The sequence below is a fragment of the Chlorocebus sabaeus genome, chromosome 5, assembly GCF_047675955.1.
Source record: "Chlorocebus sabaeus isolate Y175 chromosome 5, mChlSab1.0.hap1, whole genome shotgun sequence".
In the NCBI taxonomy this organism is placed as follows: Eukaryota; Metazoa; Chordata; class Mammalia; order Primates; family Cercopithecidae; genus Chlorocebus; species Chlorocebus sabaeus.
In genome coordinates this window covers 82,300,477-82,318,043 of record NC_132908.1, presented here as the reverse complement: position 1 = coordinate 82,318,043, position 17,567 = coordinate 82,300,477, and the positions used below count along the sequence as shown (strand labels likewise).

Here is a 17,567-nt window from a genome sequence, read left to right as displayed (position 1 = left end):
GCTGCTGTCTTGGCTCAAATTTGGAGTTCTTGGAACCCCCAGATGTAAAAACTTTGGGAGTGATCTGAGACCTGCTTCCCATCCCTGCCCCGCAAGGACATCTGCTAGATCAGTCCTGCTAGTGTGGCTGTGAGCCGGGTGAGATGGTTTCGGTTGCTTCAGCTTCCCTTCTCTAATAAAACCCTGCTGCTCTCCTTAACAAATCTCGGTGGGGGAGACTGATACAGGCAATAATTCATTCTGCAAACAGCATCTGTACCCTTCCAGGATCAATATTCTATGTTAAAGATAGTTCCTTCCTTACCTAAATCCTAATCAACTAGTGTCTGAATTTTCCCCTTTAGGAGACAGTGGTCTTGCTCTGTCAACCAGGCTGGAGTGCAGTGGCATGATCGGAGCTCACTGCAGCCCTGAACTCCTGGGCTCATAGGATCCTCCTGCCTCAGTCTCCCAAAGTGCTGGGATTACAGGTGTGGGACACTGCATGCAGTCCAAACTGTGACCTCTTAAGAGCACATTTCCTCTTTGAAACTTATCTTCATGGGTGCTTCTGAACCCAAACTCAAAAGGTTGCGTGTTTGAACGTTTCTGTCCCTTCCCAACTCACCGCCACGCTGTGGGAGAGCTGCTCTGCCGTCAGGCTGAGGCTGTAGTGCCGGGCCTCCAGTCGTCTGCATTGTGTCTGCAACACCTGCCGTTCCAGATTTTGCTCTGAAAAGACAAGAGATGGTAATGTATCTTGTGTGCAGGGGCCCCAAGGCCTGGCGAATGCTCTCCTCTTCACACACTGTCCAGCAGAGCCCAAAACCTCTCCCCAATGCAGCCAGCAAAGGCCTCTCCTGTGGGCCACAATGTTCCCAGCCCTTTGAATTGTACCAATACATACATAAACATCACTAAATTAAGCCCAATGCACAGGAAAATAAAGACAAAGGATCCAGGACTTAAAGGCAATTTGATACAGATTAGGAAGAAATCTGATGGCCTTAAAATGCATCTTTTAAAAACAAAATAGGCTTTCAGTTTAGGCTGCTGGAAAAAGACCAGAGTAAACTTAAAGCACAGATTTAATTAATAAAATAAAGCCTCTGCTCTACCAAAGGATACCAGGCCTAGTTTTAATAGGAGGGTGACTTCAAATATTTAAGGACAAATCCCTACTTTATACAGAGTGTTTCAGAGAATGAAAAACAGGGAAAGTGCTAACAATCTGGATAACAAAGTACAATAAAACTAGAGTCTAATACTAATGAACATACATTAAAAATCCTAAAAGTACTAACGAATTCAACAAGGATGGAGCAACATCAAGAAAAAAATCAAAGGATGAAAAACTCTGGAAATGGGAACCTTCACTCTTTAATGGGATGCTTTAAAGTTTCACAGACAAGGGCCCCACCAGTGCCTCTCTTTGGCAGCACTGGAGTGACATGTCAGTCAGACATATTCAAAAGGAAAGAACCAAACCTTGTATTTGCAGGTTTGATCATCTGTGATTCCTAAGATCTAAGGAATAATCACAGGCAATGTAAAAAAAAATCCAGTCGGGTGCGGTGGCTCACGCCTGTAATCCCAGCACTTTGGGAGGCCGAGATGGGCGGATCACGAAGGTCAGGAGATCGAGACCATCCTGGCTAACACGGTGAAACCCTGTCTCTACTAAAAAAAAAAAAAAAAAACAAAATTAGCTGGGCACGGTGGCGGGCGCCTGTAGTCCCAGCTACACGGGAGGCTGAGGCAGGAGAATGGCGTGAACCTGGGAAGCGGAGCTTGCAGTGAGTGGAGATCGCGCCACTGCACTCCAGCCTGGGTGACAGATCAAGACTCTGTCTCAAAAAAAAAAAAAAAATCCAAAGACCCCCAAAATCTGTGATACCTGAAACTAAATCTAGTCAAAACTTCATGTACAAAAATGATATAATAGTTTTGTACCATATTCATGGACAAAGATGCCAACCACATCTGTAAATTCAATGCAACTGAAAATCTAACAGGACTCTCTTTGGGAGTGAATATAATGTGATCCTAAAATCCTTGGGTGAAAGCCACGGGCTTAAAACAGCTGAGCAGTAGCTGAGAAGGGGGGGTCAGTGCAGGTCATGACTGACAGGGGCGAAGCCAGGCCCAGCAGGTGTGGGAGTGAGGCAGGGAAGATGGTGCCCCATACATTGCCTGGACAACGGGTTGGGTGGGAAAGATGCAGTTAAGGAAAATTTCTGCCTTACTCTGTACACACAAACGAATCCTACACGGAACAGGAAAAAGCCGAACTCACAGAAGAAAATACAGAAGAATAGCTTTACAGCCTTGGGGTATGGAAAGAATTCCCAACACCACACCAAAAAACCCATAAAACCAGAAAAGATGGAAATATTTCATCTAGGAGAGTTTAAAAGTAACTCTGTATTGTTTCTGCATATATACGAGTGCACTTAAAGAATAGTAACATGTAGGGGGAGCGGTAGGCAATAAATTCAAAGATTCCATGGGAGGAGGAAAGGAAGTGAAATACAGGATTTGATGCCCTGGTTGTAGCTACATGGGCATTTGTTTTTAGTTTGGAGAATACTTTTCCAGACTGAGTTCTGCCAGGTGAAAAAAGGAAAACAATTTTTTTTTTTTTTTGAGACGGAGTCTTGCTCTGTTACCCAGGCTGGAGTGCAGTGGCGCGATCTCGGCTCACTGCAAGCTCTGCCTCCCAAGTTCATGCCATTCTCCTGCCTCAGCCTCCCGAACAGTTGGGACTACAGGCGCCCGCTACCATGCCTGACTAATTTTATGTATTTTTAGTAGAGACGGGGTTTCACTATGTTAGCCAGCATCGTCTCAATCTCGACCTCATGATCTGCCCGCCCCAGCCTCCCAAAGTGCTGGGATTACAGGCGTGAGCCATCATGCCCGGCCAGAAAAAAACTATGTTTCTAAGTATTTGAAGTGGTTGACATTCATAATCAAGTCTTTGTATTTGGTGATATTTACAACACTGTCACACGTGATAATAAAGAGTCCTCTAGGACATGTTAAATCAATTGCAGGTGGCTATGGCCTGGCCCAGCTTTTGTCAAAGCACATACCCAGCAGTGCCCATGCAGTAAGGATGCTGAGTGCAAAATGAAGGCTGGGTACCTCTGCTGTTCCCCAAAGGGGCCTTTGCAATATCCTAGAGAAACTGAGGAACAGAAGCAGGAGGTGGTGTGCAGTATACAGGAGCATCAAATGCTGCAGCGCCCAGCTTCATGGCCCCACTCCCTGGCAGGGGAGATGTGGCCTGAGTCTGCCTGGTGCTGTGGCTTCCCAGGAGGGTTGGTGTGCACATTCCCAGGTGGGATCAAAACATCCTGGGTATTCTAAGAGGTGGTGAGCCTTCAACTAAGTCTTTGCCAGGAGCCTGTCTTAAAGGTGCTTGGCTAAAGCAAAGGTAGCTGAAAACATGACGCACCCATTGGCCACAGAGCAATCCCTGCAGTGTGGGGAGGCTGTCACCGGGCTAGAGGCATGCTGGAGCAGTGACCAGGCCTAGCTGCCAGGGCTCAGCAAATCAACTAGGTCATCTCCCAGGACACTTACACGAAACTGAGGCCGACATCAGCACTGATGGAGCTCAGAGAGCGGGGCCCACATGAAGAATGGCAGGTGCCACCAGAGCTGGCATCGTGGTACTTGGATGCCCTAGCAAGACTGGCCTCAGGTTCCAGCATGGGACATCACGGCTACCAGAAGCCGGAAGAAACTTCCCTTCCAGTATTCGTATCTACTGTGCCCCAGGATGGAGAAATAGTCCCCAGGCTGGCAGAGGTCTGCATGAACTCACCACTCAGATTCCTTTCCAAAGGTACTTTCCTGACCCCCTCTTTGCTCTTCCCCAGCACCCCCATACCTTCTATGTGTTCCTGGTAAGCTTCAAAAATGGCCTCAATCCCTTGCCACTTGCGTCTTGGGGCTTCCTCATCATCTTCTCCATCTTCATCCTCCTCCTCTTCCTCCTCTTCCGAGTCCCGGTCCATCTCCTGGGTTGGGGGGCCCTTCCTCACAGTGGGGGGCTCCTGCTGTCCATTGTGCTGGGGTGGAGGGGCGCGGCTGGAGGACTGCAGCTCGGGAATGTTGTAGTGGACGGACGTGTCAACCTTGTGGTTCTGCTCTGCAGACAGCACAGCCATGCTCCCTGTGGAGGGGACAGGGCTTGTGTCAGTGTGTTGGGGAAAGGGACACAGGGTGCTGTCTCAGAAGGGAGCTGTGCCCTGCTTTTGGTGCAGAGTCAGCATGCCTGCAGGGCTCCAGGGGCCAGTATGACACTGCGTAAAAAGGAGGGATCTAGCCCAAGACCTCTGGGCTACAGACCCAGCGTGAGAAAGTCTGAGACAGCCAGGAGACACCACAGCCATGAGCGCTAGTTGATTCTGGTACATGGACCATTTTTGCTGAAATTCATCTCTGAGACTCCATTTTTTGTTTTGGCTGCCCCCGGTCCTCTGGGTAGCAGGCTGGAGAGAAATGGCCCAATCTCAGCTCACTGCAACCTCCCCTCCCAGATTCAAGCAATTCTCCTGCCTCAGCCTCCAGAGTGGCTGGGGTTACACGCATGCGCTATCATGCCCGGCTAATTTTTGCATTTTTAGTAGAAATGGGATTTCATCATGTTGGCCCAGGCTGATTTCGAACTCCTGACCTCAGGTGATCCGCCCACCTTGGTCCCCCAAAGTGCTGGAATTATAGGTGTGAGCCACCGCGCCTGGCACTGCCTCCATCTCTTTGAGCTTGGTCTATAGTTGGCCCTCAGCAGACACCAGCCCGTCCTCTCCCAAGGCATGGATGTGTCGGTCCCTAGGCATAATGGGGCTCTGCCCTCTCCCAAGAGTCAGCCTCACTGTGCCCTGTTTCAAGAGGGTGTGCCCCCTCTCATGGCATGGCCCAGTGGGTGACATCCTCAAGGGCACACCTGGCTTCCCGTGTGGATGGCAGACCCTGGTGGGGCCTGAGACCAGCCCAGTCAGTACAGTGACTTGGCTCAAACTGGTACAGCAGGGTGACTAAAATCTTGAGGAAACCGTTTAGTGTAAGGCCAGGACAAGGTCAGAATAAATTGGCAGAAAAAAATATGCCCCAGGGCCGCAGAAAAGCCTTTACAAGGTATACCGCCAAGGGGCAGGGAGGGAGGGTATTCTGAAGTTTTGAAAGGCATCTCAGCAGCACTGTACAGTCTCCTTTGGTATCTGTCATGGAGGACTGGCTCCAGAGCTCCTGTGAACACTAAAGTCCAGGGACGTTCAAGTCCCTGATACAAAGTGGCGTAGTATCTGCACATCATCTATGCACACCTCTAGAGTACTTGTAATACCTACACTTTACCTTCTGCTTGGCAAATTCAAGTTTTGTTTTTGGAACTTTGTGGAATTCCACCCCACCCACAAATATTTCTCATCTGAAGCTGGCTGAATCCAAAGACACGGAACCCATGGATCCAGAGGGCTGGCAGTGACATCTTTAGATACCACCTCTACCCTGAGGACTGGCGGCCATCTGCATCTCTGTCTTGAAAAACATGATTCTTTCAAATGAATGCTGGTAAAAATCCACTCAAGTGCTCTTCCCTGCCTCTGGGGAATCGTTTTTAATCTCTGCAAAAACCAGTGCCTGCTGGTGTTCACTCCTTTACCTCTTACCGATCGATGAGTCCCTGCTCACAGCACAGCATCAGCGCTGGTGCCTACAAATGCTTTTCACCTATGAGTTCAGGTTTTAGAGCTTAGAGTAAAACAAACAAACATGGTTTTGGCATAATAACGAAATTATTTTCTTCTGGTGATTGGAGTTTATAAAAACTTGTGCCCACAGTTGAACAGCTGTGGCGCTCAGGGACTTTGGCCAGCCTCAACCATTGCTGAGAGCTGAGCGGGGACTGGCAGCCTCATTACCTTTATGCTTCTGCAGGGCCTTCTGGGTGGACTGCAGCACTGACTCGTGGAACTGATGTGCAAACTCTTCTGCCACAAAGGGCTCCCACGGCTTGCTCTTCCCATTGGTGCTGTGGGATAGCGGCACAGGAATGTCCTTGGATGCAGCGCCCCGGATGTAGTGAAGCATGCTCAGGCTCTTCTTGCCTCCAGGGGCCTCGCTCAGCCTGGCCTTCTCCCCACTGGCAGGAGCTAGCTCCTGGATTCTCGACAGCTCCTGGGGCCGAACCTGTTCCAGCTTCCCAGGCTCCATGGCCTTTGGGACGTCAGACAAGGAAGCAGCAACCCCCACCGGCTTCTCCACATCCAGAGAGGCTTGCTGAGTGGCTGGTTCTTTTAGAGACAGAAAGTGAAGGAAAATGTGAAGAAATGCAAGTTAACAGGCTGAGTGTCCAGCACGCAGATCCTGGTCTCTAGAGCTTACACTTAAAGACCTAGTGCAAAGAACCAAGACCCGGGGAACATTTAAATCACCGCCACACACATGGCTCTTCTCTGAAGATGGCGGGGTGTTTAGTAGCAAGTCCATCCTTTGAAAGATGTCCCAAGAAGAGAGAAACAGATCCACAGGAAGAAGGAAGTCCCCTAGCCACGGGGATGGTAGGGAGGTATTCAGTCCAACCGGACAAGAGTGGGTGAGGAGCCGAGAACTGGGATCAACTGTAAAGATTCCCTGTGACATTTGACAGGGCAGAGATCAGCCAGAGATGTAAGAGGAGGAAAGGTGTGGCAGCAGGTGCCAGCGGGGCCCAGAGGGCAGAGTGAGGAACACAAAGATTCAGGAAGAGAGCCAGGGCGGCCAGGCTAGTGGCAGGACCAGGCTGCGGGCACTAAGGCTGGAGCACGCCCTCCCTCCTGGGATGGTACCACTGGATTGGCCTTCATGTGAGCCTCTGTACCATAACTGAAGGACAACGGTTATTATGACCACAGTGATCACCACATAGAGCTCCACAGAAGCCAGACCCTCCCCTCAACTCAAAGCCTGTCTTGGAACTGACGCTCCGTCCCAATGACTGCCACAACTGTGCAAGAATGGTACGCTTGTACAAGAAGAATGGAAGAAGACAGTCTGCAGGAGGCCACATTCACAGTGATGAGGACCTCAAGTGGATGCCTGAGCCTGGGCAGCCCAAGGGATGGTCCTGGGTGGTGGCAGGTGGGGCTATCCTTCCCTTACCACTCAGGGAGACGGCAGGACTGTCCCTCGGAGAGTTTGTCAAGGAGTCGGCCACTGCTGCTGACAGTGCCTTCTGCTTCATGGCACGGAGCATTTCAACAAGTCTCTCTTTGTCTATGAGAAAAGCAGCCTGAGATTAACGAGCCAGTTGCATCATTTTTTGGAGAGGACAGCAGGATTCTAGCCTTGATGGGCAGGTAACGCACTAAAGCCCGAAAAACCAAAAGCAGCTGCGATGGGGCAGGCCCAGTTTTAAGGAAGCAACCATCTTACAGCGAGCCCAGATTGCCCTTGGCATCACTACACAATGTCCTAGCCGTGCTCCAGAGACAGCTGTCTGTGCAGTGGTTACCCCTCTGTGAATCACTGTGCCCACGGACCTCGGAGGTGACGTGTGATGATGTATTCTTATTTCAAGTCAGAAAAGGTGGCCCCAACACAAACAAATGCCCCAAAGGCCTAGGCCTGGTCTCTGAGGCAGAGCGCCTTCTCACCCACTCCTACCATTACTGCCACTTCCTCAAAAGGAAAGATGACCCCATGATGTTCCACGCAGCAGATTCCTGATGTCACCTGGCCCTTCTTGACTGTGAAACTCAAGGGCTGCATCGCCCTTAATTTTTTTCCTCCAAAAATTCAGCCAGGTAAAAAGATGCTTTGTATCTAGGGAACTAGGCTGGCATTCAACACATCACTAGCCCGTTAAGAGAAAGGGAAACTACTGACTGGTTAAAAGCAGAGAGTAAATGGCTACACCCTGATCAACACCCTGAAGCTGCTCAAGGTCCAAGAAGTAACTGCTTTTCTTCAACTTTCTCCCAGAGAGGAGGCCAGAGGTCCATGAGGACTTGGAGGCACGCATAAGGTCAGGCCCAGGAACGTCAACATCTGGGCACCAAGCCGGCCTGCATTGCAGGCCAAGGAAGCCAAAACTCTGAGCAGGTGTTGCGGCTGCATTGTTTCTTCTGCTGTATGGATTCTAGCCCAGAGGGTCTGTCCCAACATGGCCCTATGTGGCCAGACTGGACTGGAAGCATCTTTCAAGGCAAGCCATCGGCTCAGTGCGTGCTGTCCTGCTTGGCAGCCCTTTCCCAGGCCTCCGGCCACCAGGACACAACACCCAGCAGACCACCTAAGCAGTCCAGCAAGAGGAAAAGTCTGCAGCAAACGAACCTGGAACACCTGGTACCTCGCCTCACGCCTGGTGCAGTCACTGGAGCACTCGGCTCAAAGAGCGCCTTCTCGGGCGCTGGGAGATAGATGAGTAACAAGGGTAGTCCTCAGCTCAAGATGGTAGGGCTCTCAGAGCAAAGCCTGCCAGGTAAGGCTGCTGTGGAGGGCGTGTAAGAACAGAGAGGCTGTTCCCGGGAGCCGGGAGGAGTAAAGGGGCGGCCTCAGGCTGAGCGATCCCAGATCCTGCCTGGAGTCCACTGGCCCCACCCGCGGCTTCAGAAACCCACTTCCACCCCAGTGAGCCCCCACCTTCCTACCCAGGCAAGGCCCTACCTTTCCTCTTCTCGGCGCTGATGTGGGTCAGGTTGAAGATGGTCAGGAACTTCTTCTTTTCTTCGAAGTTGGGACTGTTGTTCATCTCGTCAGGGCTGTAGCGGGTGGACAGCGCCAGTCTCGGCGAAGGCGTCTGCCGCTTGCTCTGAACCGTTGGGGGCGACGGGCTTCTCTCTCTCAACATCCGCCGCCGCTTCCTGCGCTTCTGGGCCACCAGTTCCTCCTTCTGCTGTTGGGTGGTCAAGCCAAAAAGTTGCAAAAACTCTAGCTTCTAGATTGGGAAAGAAAACAAATGAGTTTGAAGCCACTGGCAGTGGTATGCTTTCACTGTCCCGGGGTCCCCTCCTGGGGTCCTCGAAGTGTGTGCCATGGCTGGCTGTGCCCGGTGGCAGAGGAGCTTGCTGGGGCGAACCCGCCAGGACTTCTGGAAGAACCTAGCAACAGTGGGGTGGACTGCAGGGTGTGGACGCTAGGACCAAGAGCCCAGCCCAGAGCATGTCCATGGGGAGGAGAGCTCAGTACCTCGGAGGACGTGTCCAGTTTGAGGGGCGGCTGCTCGGCCACGCAGCGGAGGTGGGCCCTGACCTCCTCCTCATCGCTCTCATCATAAGAGTCATCGAGGTCGTAGTAGTACCCTGATGGAGAAATGGTTGTATTGAACCGGACAAACAGCCTTCATCTGTCCAGTGGACATGCCCGCAGGGGCTCACGTGTGCAGACCACCTATCAGGCCAGGCCTCCTGGCACCTGAGCACCCTGAAGGCCAGTTCCTTTCAACCCAAGTGGAAACCAACATTAACCCAGTCCTGGGGCTTTGCAGGACCGCAGGCACGAGGCTTCCCTGGGATCCATGGCTCCCAGGGGCCTCCAAGTGGCTGGGTGGTCCCCTGGGCCGACAAGACCTCCCTCCTCCCCCTGGCAGGGAACCACTCATCATACAGGCCTGGGGCTGTGTCCACAGCAACACAGGACTGCTTGTGCGCACGTACTCCCCCATGCTGCGGCCATCTGAGTCCATCCCCTGGGAGGGGACAGGCACACACAGGCCTGAGCTCTCAAAGGCACAGAGAACAATAGCAGAGCCCCTTGCCCGGGGCACTCGGGTATTTCCCTCCTCCTTTACAAAGAGAGCAGGGGAGAGAAACTCGGCTGGGCCCTCCATTCAGCCTAGACCAACAAGCAGGAAGACTGCCTGTGCCCCAGCTTCTAGTGAAGAGAAGGCTGAGCTCAGCACTGGACGGGACCCGAATGTTCAGCGTCAGAAATGAAACTGGGCAGGAGCCCCTGCTCCCCTCCTCACACCCAGGCCTGCTCGGTTGCTCTTCCTGGCTCTCTGGAGAACTCAGGGAGCTGCTGGCTGAGGACTCCCCACCCCAAGCAGCAACAGGAATGAAGTGCCTGACCTCCTATGCTGACCCAGGGCAGTGCCAGCTGCCACCTCCTCACCCCTTGGCCCACCTGCTGCAGCTGGTGACAGCAGCCCCATATGTGGAGCCCCCGCTGGGCCAGGGCTGGCTCTTCTGTTATGCTGCACTATTAATATTTAAAACTATCTTATTAGCCTCCGGCTCATCACTTATTCATCGTGCTTGTCTGTGGAACTGTCTTTACAGGTGGGCTTTGATTTGGCTTTTTGGGACAATTTGCATCGAGGCAGGACAGGCACGGGGATTAGGGTCTGCCTCCCCTACAAGGGTGTCATGTTGCTACACAGAAGCCAGTGCACTTGCCACCTGGGGCCTGGGACTACCCCAGGCAGAAAGCAGGAGTGGACAGAGGGGCAGGTGGCTGGCATGCAGGCTCCCCGTCCCCACTGTGCAGCTCTCCCTGAGCAGGTCGGGGTCTGTGGGGAGGCAGACCTTTCTCCTGGGCCTCCCGCCGCCTGCGCTCCTCCAGATCCAGCTTGCTGACCAGCCTCCGGCGCTGCTGCAGGAACTCATCGTAGATGTAGGCGGGGTCGGGGGCCCGTGGAGCTGGGGGCCGGTAGGGCGAGCCAGGCTTCAGGGGTCCGCTGAGCTCCCCGAAGGTGGCTGCCTGTGGGAGGGAGGCCCGCTGCTGGCCCAGGATGGTCTGGGTGGACTTCTCGAGCTCAGCCAGGAAGGGCCCAGGCCCAGGCGGGAAGGGCTGGTGCTCCAGGCTCCCTCCCTCTCGTGGTGGCGGCGGAGGTGGTTGGTACTTGTCCAGGGGGGTGGGCTCACGCTTCCGTGGCCCCTCCTCTGCTTTCTCTGGGCAGAAGACCCGCTCCACCTTCACCAGCGGCACGGCTGCCTGGCGGCTGGGCTCAAATGCAGCCGGATGACTGTGCACAGAGTGGCTCTCGGCCCGCCGTGTCTCCAAGGTGTTGTCCATCAGGGACACGGGGTTCCAGAGGGCCGTGGGTGCAGCATGGAGCTGGGGCTTGGGTGAAATCAGAGGTGGTGGCCCCCCAAAGTGCTGCGGAGGGTCGCGGCCACCTGGCTCGTGACGGTTTGGTCCTGGCCTGGGGAGTGAAACCAGCCCGTCAGTCAGGGAGAAAAGACCCTTCAGCCACCCACAGGCTTCCCCGGCTGCCTGCCACTCCTAAGATGACCCGGATGGCACAGCCAGTGCCATCAGAGAGCCAGTGCCAGCGGGGCTGCAGGGAAGGGCACATGCTCCACCCCAAGGACCATGGTTTCTGTCCTTCATTTCTTTTTTTTTTTTTTAAGTTATAAAGACTTGGCTGGGCACAGTGGCTCATGCTGTAATCCCAGCACTTTGGGAGGCCAAGGTGGGTGGATCACGAGGTCAGTAGTTCGAGACCAGCCTGGCCAACATGGTGAAACCCCATCTCTACTAAAAATACAAAAATTAGCCAGGCATGATGGCGGGCGCCTGTAATCGTAGCTACTCTGGAGGCTGAGGCAGGAGAACCACTTGAACCCGGGAGGCGGAGGTTGCAGTGAGCTGAGACCGTGCCATTTCCCTCCAGCCTCAGCGACAGAGCAAGACTCTGTCTCAAAAAAGAAAAAAAAAAGAAAAAAAAAGACTCACTCTGTCACCCAGGCAGGAGTGCAGTGGGGCAATCTCAGCTCACTGCAACCTCTGCCTCCCAGGTTCAAGCAGTTCTCCAGCTTCAGCCTCCCAAGTAGCTGGGATTACAGGTGTGCGCCACCACGCCTGTGTAATTATTTTTATTTTTAGTAGATGGGGTTTCATCATGTTGGGCAGGCTGGTGTCGAATTCCTAACCTCAAGTGATCCAACTGCCTTGGCCTCCCAAAGTGCTGGGATTACAGGAGTGAGCTAGCACGCCCAGCCCTCCAACACCTGCGGCAGGTATGTGCAGGCTGTTCCAAGAGGACAGGGAGGCTCCCGGCCTAAGCTGCTAGGGAAGGCAGAGACCCTCTCAGGCCTGGGACAGACCCAGTTTTGGTCAAGTTTCCCACCTGCTTGCCTGAATTCCCCTAAGGGCAAGCGCTCATCCTCACTTTCCATGGGGAAACTCACATATGCTGGGCTGTGGCCCCGCCACCAGCACCCTCCTCCTGCTGTGCCTTGTAGGGACACAGGGCAGGCTGGCCACCTTCACAGGGTGAGTACTCCTTCCTCCCCACTGTCCCTGCAGGCAGCCACAAGCAACCTTCCAGTGCCTGCCCAGCCAGAGCCAAACCCACTGTGAAATGGAGATCCTCCCAGTCAGTATGGGGCCTGTGCCGAGACTGCCCCCCAGTGGTCCCTGTCAGAACTGCAGCGACCCGAAGTGTCCCGTGGCAGAGGCCACAGTGTCTTCAAGGACCCAGGCTAAGGCCTGCTGAGGCAGGGAGGGAAAGAAGGGATTTCTAACATCAGAACCCTTCCATTAAACAAGAAGCTGCCCCTTAGGTGCACTAAATGACTTGTTTCCTCAGTGCAATTAAAACAAGATTTAATCTACTCAAAGGCCTATTTTTAATATTGTTTTTCCAAAGTTTATTTTTAAGAGATGGGTCTCGCTGTGTTACCCAGGCTGGAGTGCAGTGGCTATTTACGGGAGCAATCCCACTACTGATCAACACGGGAGTTTCGACATGCTCCACTTCTGACCTGGCCTGGTTCACCCCTCCTTAGGCAACCTGGTGGTTCCCCCGCTCCCAGGAGGTCACCTTATTGGTGCTGGATTTAGCTTGGACACCCAGTGGGTATAGTACACTACAGCCCAGAGCTCCTAGGCTCAAGCGATCATGGACTCGGCCTCCAGAGTAGCTGGGACTACAGGCATGTATCACTGTGCCTGGCTATCTTACTGTTTTTTAAAGGGAGATATACTCACAGGATGTCTGGACCAATACTGCACAGTGACCCTGGGCAAGGCTTGAGGGGAAGGAAGAGGTAGAGGCCATGGCAGGCACGTGGCCAGACTCAGGGATCTCTAGCTTGCCCAGGGGGCCCTGTTTAAACACAGCCACCAAGACTCTCCCTAGTTATTCCAGACTCCAGGCCAGGGGACAAATCCGATGCTGCTGTCCCTCTCAGCAGAAAACAACAAGGAACTACAGGAAGAAGCTGTGTCTTAAGTAAACAGCAAAGGAATAAAACCTGCAGGAAATAAACATGTCATGTGCCACCACAAGCACTGAACAGTTTTCTAGCGTGGAGCATGAGGGCCCTGTCAGGCCCCCAACTTCCCAATGCAGTAAAGCCGCGTGTGCAGCCGGCCACAGGGAACCACTGCAGCCAGGGGAGACCCGGCCCGGGCCAGGCCCTGCTTCCCATCATGCCCCCGGGTCCTAATGGGGCAGCTATACTGGCTGGAAGCAGTCCATGGGTGGGCAAAGTCACAACACCTGTGCTGGGGCCCTGGGGAGCCCTGAGGAAGAAGATGCCTGACAGGAGTCAGGGTACCCTGATGTTATCAGGCCCTGCCAGATGGGAGCTGGCTGCCCTCAGTCCTCTGGGTAGCAGGCAAGGCTGAGTCTGAGAGGCCTCGGGGACTGGGAGAGGCAGAAAGGACCTCACTTCCACTGTGCTGGGCAGCGTGAGCCACAGAGAGACTCAGCTGTGGCCTGCTGACAGTCACTCCCAGTCAGCCCTGATCAGTGTGGGCACATTCCGTCACTGCCCTACTGGATAACGGAGGTAGGCAGAAGGGAGGACAGATTTTAAACCGCAACGCGCTTTCGTCCCAGAGCCCAAGGCTTTCTTCTCCCAGGACAGCACCACAGCCTTGAGAGCTGGAAAAATGCTCAGAAATCATCCTATCCACCCTCCTTTGTGGAGAGTTGAGGAAACTGATGCTCAGGGAACAGAAGCAGTGTCCCTAGGTCCCTGAGCTGGGCCTGGAGCAGAACTATGGAAGCCTGGCAGGTCATCCCCACCAACTCTGGCTGAGGGTCTTAGCTCAGCCCTTCAGAGTGAGCCCTGGGGGGATATGAGGTGGGGGCCTGGGACCAGCACAGCCCCAAGGCAGGTATCCCAGGGCAGGCAGGAGCAGGGAGGCCTGGGGGCACTGGGTCCCAGCTCAAAAGACCTGTCTGCAGCCAGGGTCCCAAGGACCACCACACAGGTTCCTGGGAAATGCTTTATAAAGGGTTAGAAAATGGGCATGTGTTTTACTATTACTACAAAAGCAATAAAACTCATTTTTTTCCCAATCAAAAGCTGTCTCCTTCTTGTTAATTTAAAAAAAAAAAAAAAAAGGCCAGGCTCAAAAGCAGAGGAAGATGGAGAGAACAGGTATTACTAGTAATTAAAACTTCCACCTTGCAGTCTTCCTCTGCTGTGAATGGCCTCCTGGGAACTGGGCCAGGCTGCGTGGGCAGGGCCCTGGCTCTCAACACGGACTTGACTGGTCTCTTTACTTACTGGTGGGGATCCCTTTGAGCAACCCATTTTCTTCCTCAGTCTCAGCTTCCCCATAGGCAAGACAGGCATTATAATGTGAAGATGAAAGAACAGAAATGAAAGAGGCAGGCAGAAATGCTGGGGCAGGATGTCGGGCAAACAGGAGGGGCTCAATACACGCTGAACAGATCGGAACGTGAAGGCTCAGCCCTCCTTCCTTCCTGGGGCTCACTCACCTGGTGGTGCTGTCTGGCCTGTGCTCCACCTCCACCGGCACCGGGGGTCGGCCCATGTCCAGGTGCTGTTCCAGCACTTGCTGCCGGAACTCCGACACCTGAGACTGCCGGTCCTCCTTCTCCTGCCGCAGCCGCCGCTGCCGCGCCAGCCACTTCTCCTCTTCGTTGGTGCGCTGGATCAGCAGGGCGGTAGCAGCACTGCTGCTCGGCAGAGAGAAGATGCCATGGTTGGAGATGAGGCTCGGCACCGTGTGGTGTGGGGTGGCCACCGGATGCAAGGGGTGTTGCACAGGCTTGGGCGCCTGCAGGCCGGCATCCTTCAGCTTCTCTGTGGGGGGAAACGCAGTCGAGCAGGGTCTCAGTCACGTGGGCCAGCATGCTCCCTTCCCATCTTCTCTCGCCCAACTGCCCAGAGAAACCAGAGCCCTTCCAAAGGGTTCTTCCCGCAGCCAGAACCAAGATATTCAAAAGGGGCCCTATGGGAGCTTTCAAGAAGCTTGTCTTGTCCCTGGAAGGAAACGCTCTGTGGCTGGCACAACTGTTGCCCAGCCACTGCGGTGCCAGAGCCAGCTCACACTGGCTCAAAGAACAGACTATTAAATTTCCGGGAAACACGTAAAAGCCGGTTGTTATTACTAAATAATTGTTTCGTAAACTTACAACGAAATAAATTATGTTAAAATCAACAAAGCACTCAAAACTTATCCCTTCCTAATGCCCCAGCTACATTTCACAACTGTCCTCCTGGGGGTCACCTACATCCACTGTGTCTATATCATGTGCCAACATGCCCTCTGCTCCCTGCTCCACATTCAGCCATGCCAGGCAGGGTGAACGCAGTTGGGGAACATTTATACCACGGCAACCGGCAGGTGCTGTGATTCAGGGCTCCTCCCCGCAGGTGGCTGAGACCTTGCCCAGCACAGCCCACCCACGCCCAGGCACCTGCTCGGGTTGGGGTCAGCTGCTCCGAGGGCTTGCCCCGCTCCTCAGTGGTATGGCCACGCAGCCCATGCAGCTCGGCCACAGGCAGGAAGGCGGGCTCCAGGGCCTTGGCGGCCAGCAGCTCCTTCTCCCGGGCCCGCTGCTCCCGCTGGCGCTCCAGCTCGCGCTCCTTCTCACGCTCACGCTCCTTCTCTTGCTCGCGCTCCTTCTCGCGTTCGCGCTCACGTTCCTTCTCCCGCTCGCGGTCAGCCTCACGCTCACGCTCACGCTCCCTCTCCCGCCTTAGCTCCTCGTCCATCTGCAGCCTGCAGCACATGGAAAGAGTTGGGGGCTCTGCTGCACCAGGAGCAAGAGAGGGACCTGGGGCAGGTCCTTTAAAAGCATAACCACGAAGGAGCCAGGGCACTAATCCGAATAGCGACGGGAGGTGAGCAGGGTTTCACTGGTGCAGGAAGAACTTAAGGTTCATACAATCAAAGCAGCTTACAAAACCCCCAAGCACCCCCGAGAGCTCCTCGGCCTGCAGGTTTACTGCAGGAGACCACGGCTACCGAGACAGGTGCTATTTCAGAGCACAGAGCCTGAACGATCATTGTCCCATTTGGCAGGTGGACAAACTGTGAGGACAGGCATGGCCAAGGAGTCCAGTCAGGTTCCAGCCCAGGCTTTCTGCCCAGCTGCCATCAAGGGACAGGGAGGGCAGAGGGGCTCCTCGGCCTGAGACACACTTACCTCTCCGCACTGAGGCCGGACATGCGCTCCGAGTGCAGCGCTGCCAGGGATGAGTGGGAGAGCTCGGGGGGGTAGCGGACCCCGGAGAGGTGGAGGTGCATCGCTGATGGGTGCAGCGGGGGCAGGGAGCCGGGGGTGGGGATGGGGTAGAACGGGGACCTCAGGGCGGACAGGCAGTAGGAGTCATCCATCCTGTGCGGAGAAGACAGGGCCATGAGCAGCAAACAAACCAAGGGGAAGAACCAGCCCTGTGGACAGGTGTGCCTCAGCCAGGTACACACACCTGCCTGAGCGTGGGGAATGCGGCAAAATGGCTGGGGGTGAAGACCATGCCTGCTGCTAACCCCAAAGTCCCTTAATGCCGGAGGCTGCTAGGTGCCGACAGCTTGGGGTTCCAAGGCACTGCTTGCCACCTCCTTTGGCTCAGCGAGACCAGCATAGAGCGTTCAAGTGCCCAAGCCCTTCCAAAGCTGGCCAGCAGGCTGGGCTGCCCTGATGTGGGGTGGTCTATGTCATGACTCCAGGCCCCTCTGACTAGGATGTGCAGCGCTTCTCCATGGACCCAGGCCATGCCACAGGGCCACTGGGCTCTCCTGCTACATGGCAAAGCATCCCCCCTCCCACGGGTAAAGCCCTGCTCTCTTAACAGTGACTCGCTGTCAGTGGACCCCCAACGAGAAGGGGAGGAGCCAGAGAATGACAGCACAGTCACCAAGGGGGACTGTCTACAAGGAGGGGACCCCTAATAGGCCATCAGGGCTGAATTTGGGCTCAAAGCTGGGGACAATTTCAGGGGCTACTCTAGACACTCCCCTGGGAGCCTGGCTCCAGGTCGTAAGAAACCCCTTCCCCGCCAGGTTCCGTCTTGCCAGGAACAGACGAGCACCTACATGAGACGGCGCGTGGGGGATGCCTTACCTGAAGGCCGGGTGGGGGAAGGGGTGTGGGGCCAGGTAGCTGGGGTGGTAGTAGGCTGCAGCAGTGGCCGGGTCCAGGCCGAGGGGAGGCAGCGAGGACATGCGGAGGTCGTCAGTGGTGTGGTAGGGCCGGAAGCTTCTCAGGTAGTCCTCGGTCACGGTGCTGGGGGGCACCACGTGGTGCACAGGCCGCTGGAGGCTGCAGGCAGGGACAATGGGCAAGGACAGGTGAGTGGAGACCCGCTCCCGCATGGGGGGATGGCTAACTTCCCTGCATCGCCCCGGCACTCAGTTGGCACTGACTCCTGGCACCCAGAACG

General features: G+C 54.7%; 1 protein-coding gene across 10 annotated transcripts in view; it reads right to left on the bottom strand.

Annotated features, from left to right (window-relative positions):
* GSE1 (Gse1 coiled-coil protein) overlaps positions 1–17,567 on the bottom strand; it is a 504,329-nt gene that overhangs the window by 4,254 nt on the left and 482,508 nt on the right. For 9 of the 10 annotated variants that reach the window (XM_073015620.1, XM_073015623.1, XM_007994254.3 and 6 more), the window contains 11 exons: positions 17,249–17,446; positions 16,331–16,522; positions 15,599–15,903; positions 14,654–14,981; positions 10,497–11,116; positions 9,160–9,272; positions 8,638–8,908; positions 7,132–7,245; positions 5,913–6,284; positions 3,878–4,162; positions 608–711 (listed from right to left, as the gene is read on the bottom strand). In XM_073015620.1, the coding sequence (XP_072871721.1) occupies positions 608–711; positions 3,878–4,162; positions 5,913–6,284; positions 7,132–7,245; positions 8,638–8,908; positions 9,160–9,272; positions 10,497–11,116; positions 14,654–14,981; positions 15,599–15,903; positions 16,331–16,522; positions 17,249–17,446 (2,902 nt within the window). The remainder of the gene's footprint in view (positions 1–607; positions 712–3,877; positions 4,163–5,912; positions 6,285–7,131; positions 7,246–8,637; positions 8,909–9,159; positions 9,273–10,496; positions 11,117–14,653; positions 14,982–15,598; positions 15,904–16,330; positions 16,523–17,248; positions 17,447–17,567) is intronic. The other variant, XM_073015622.1, reaches the window with a different exon arrangement.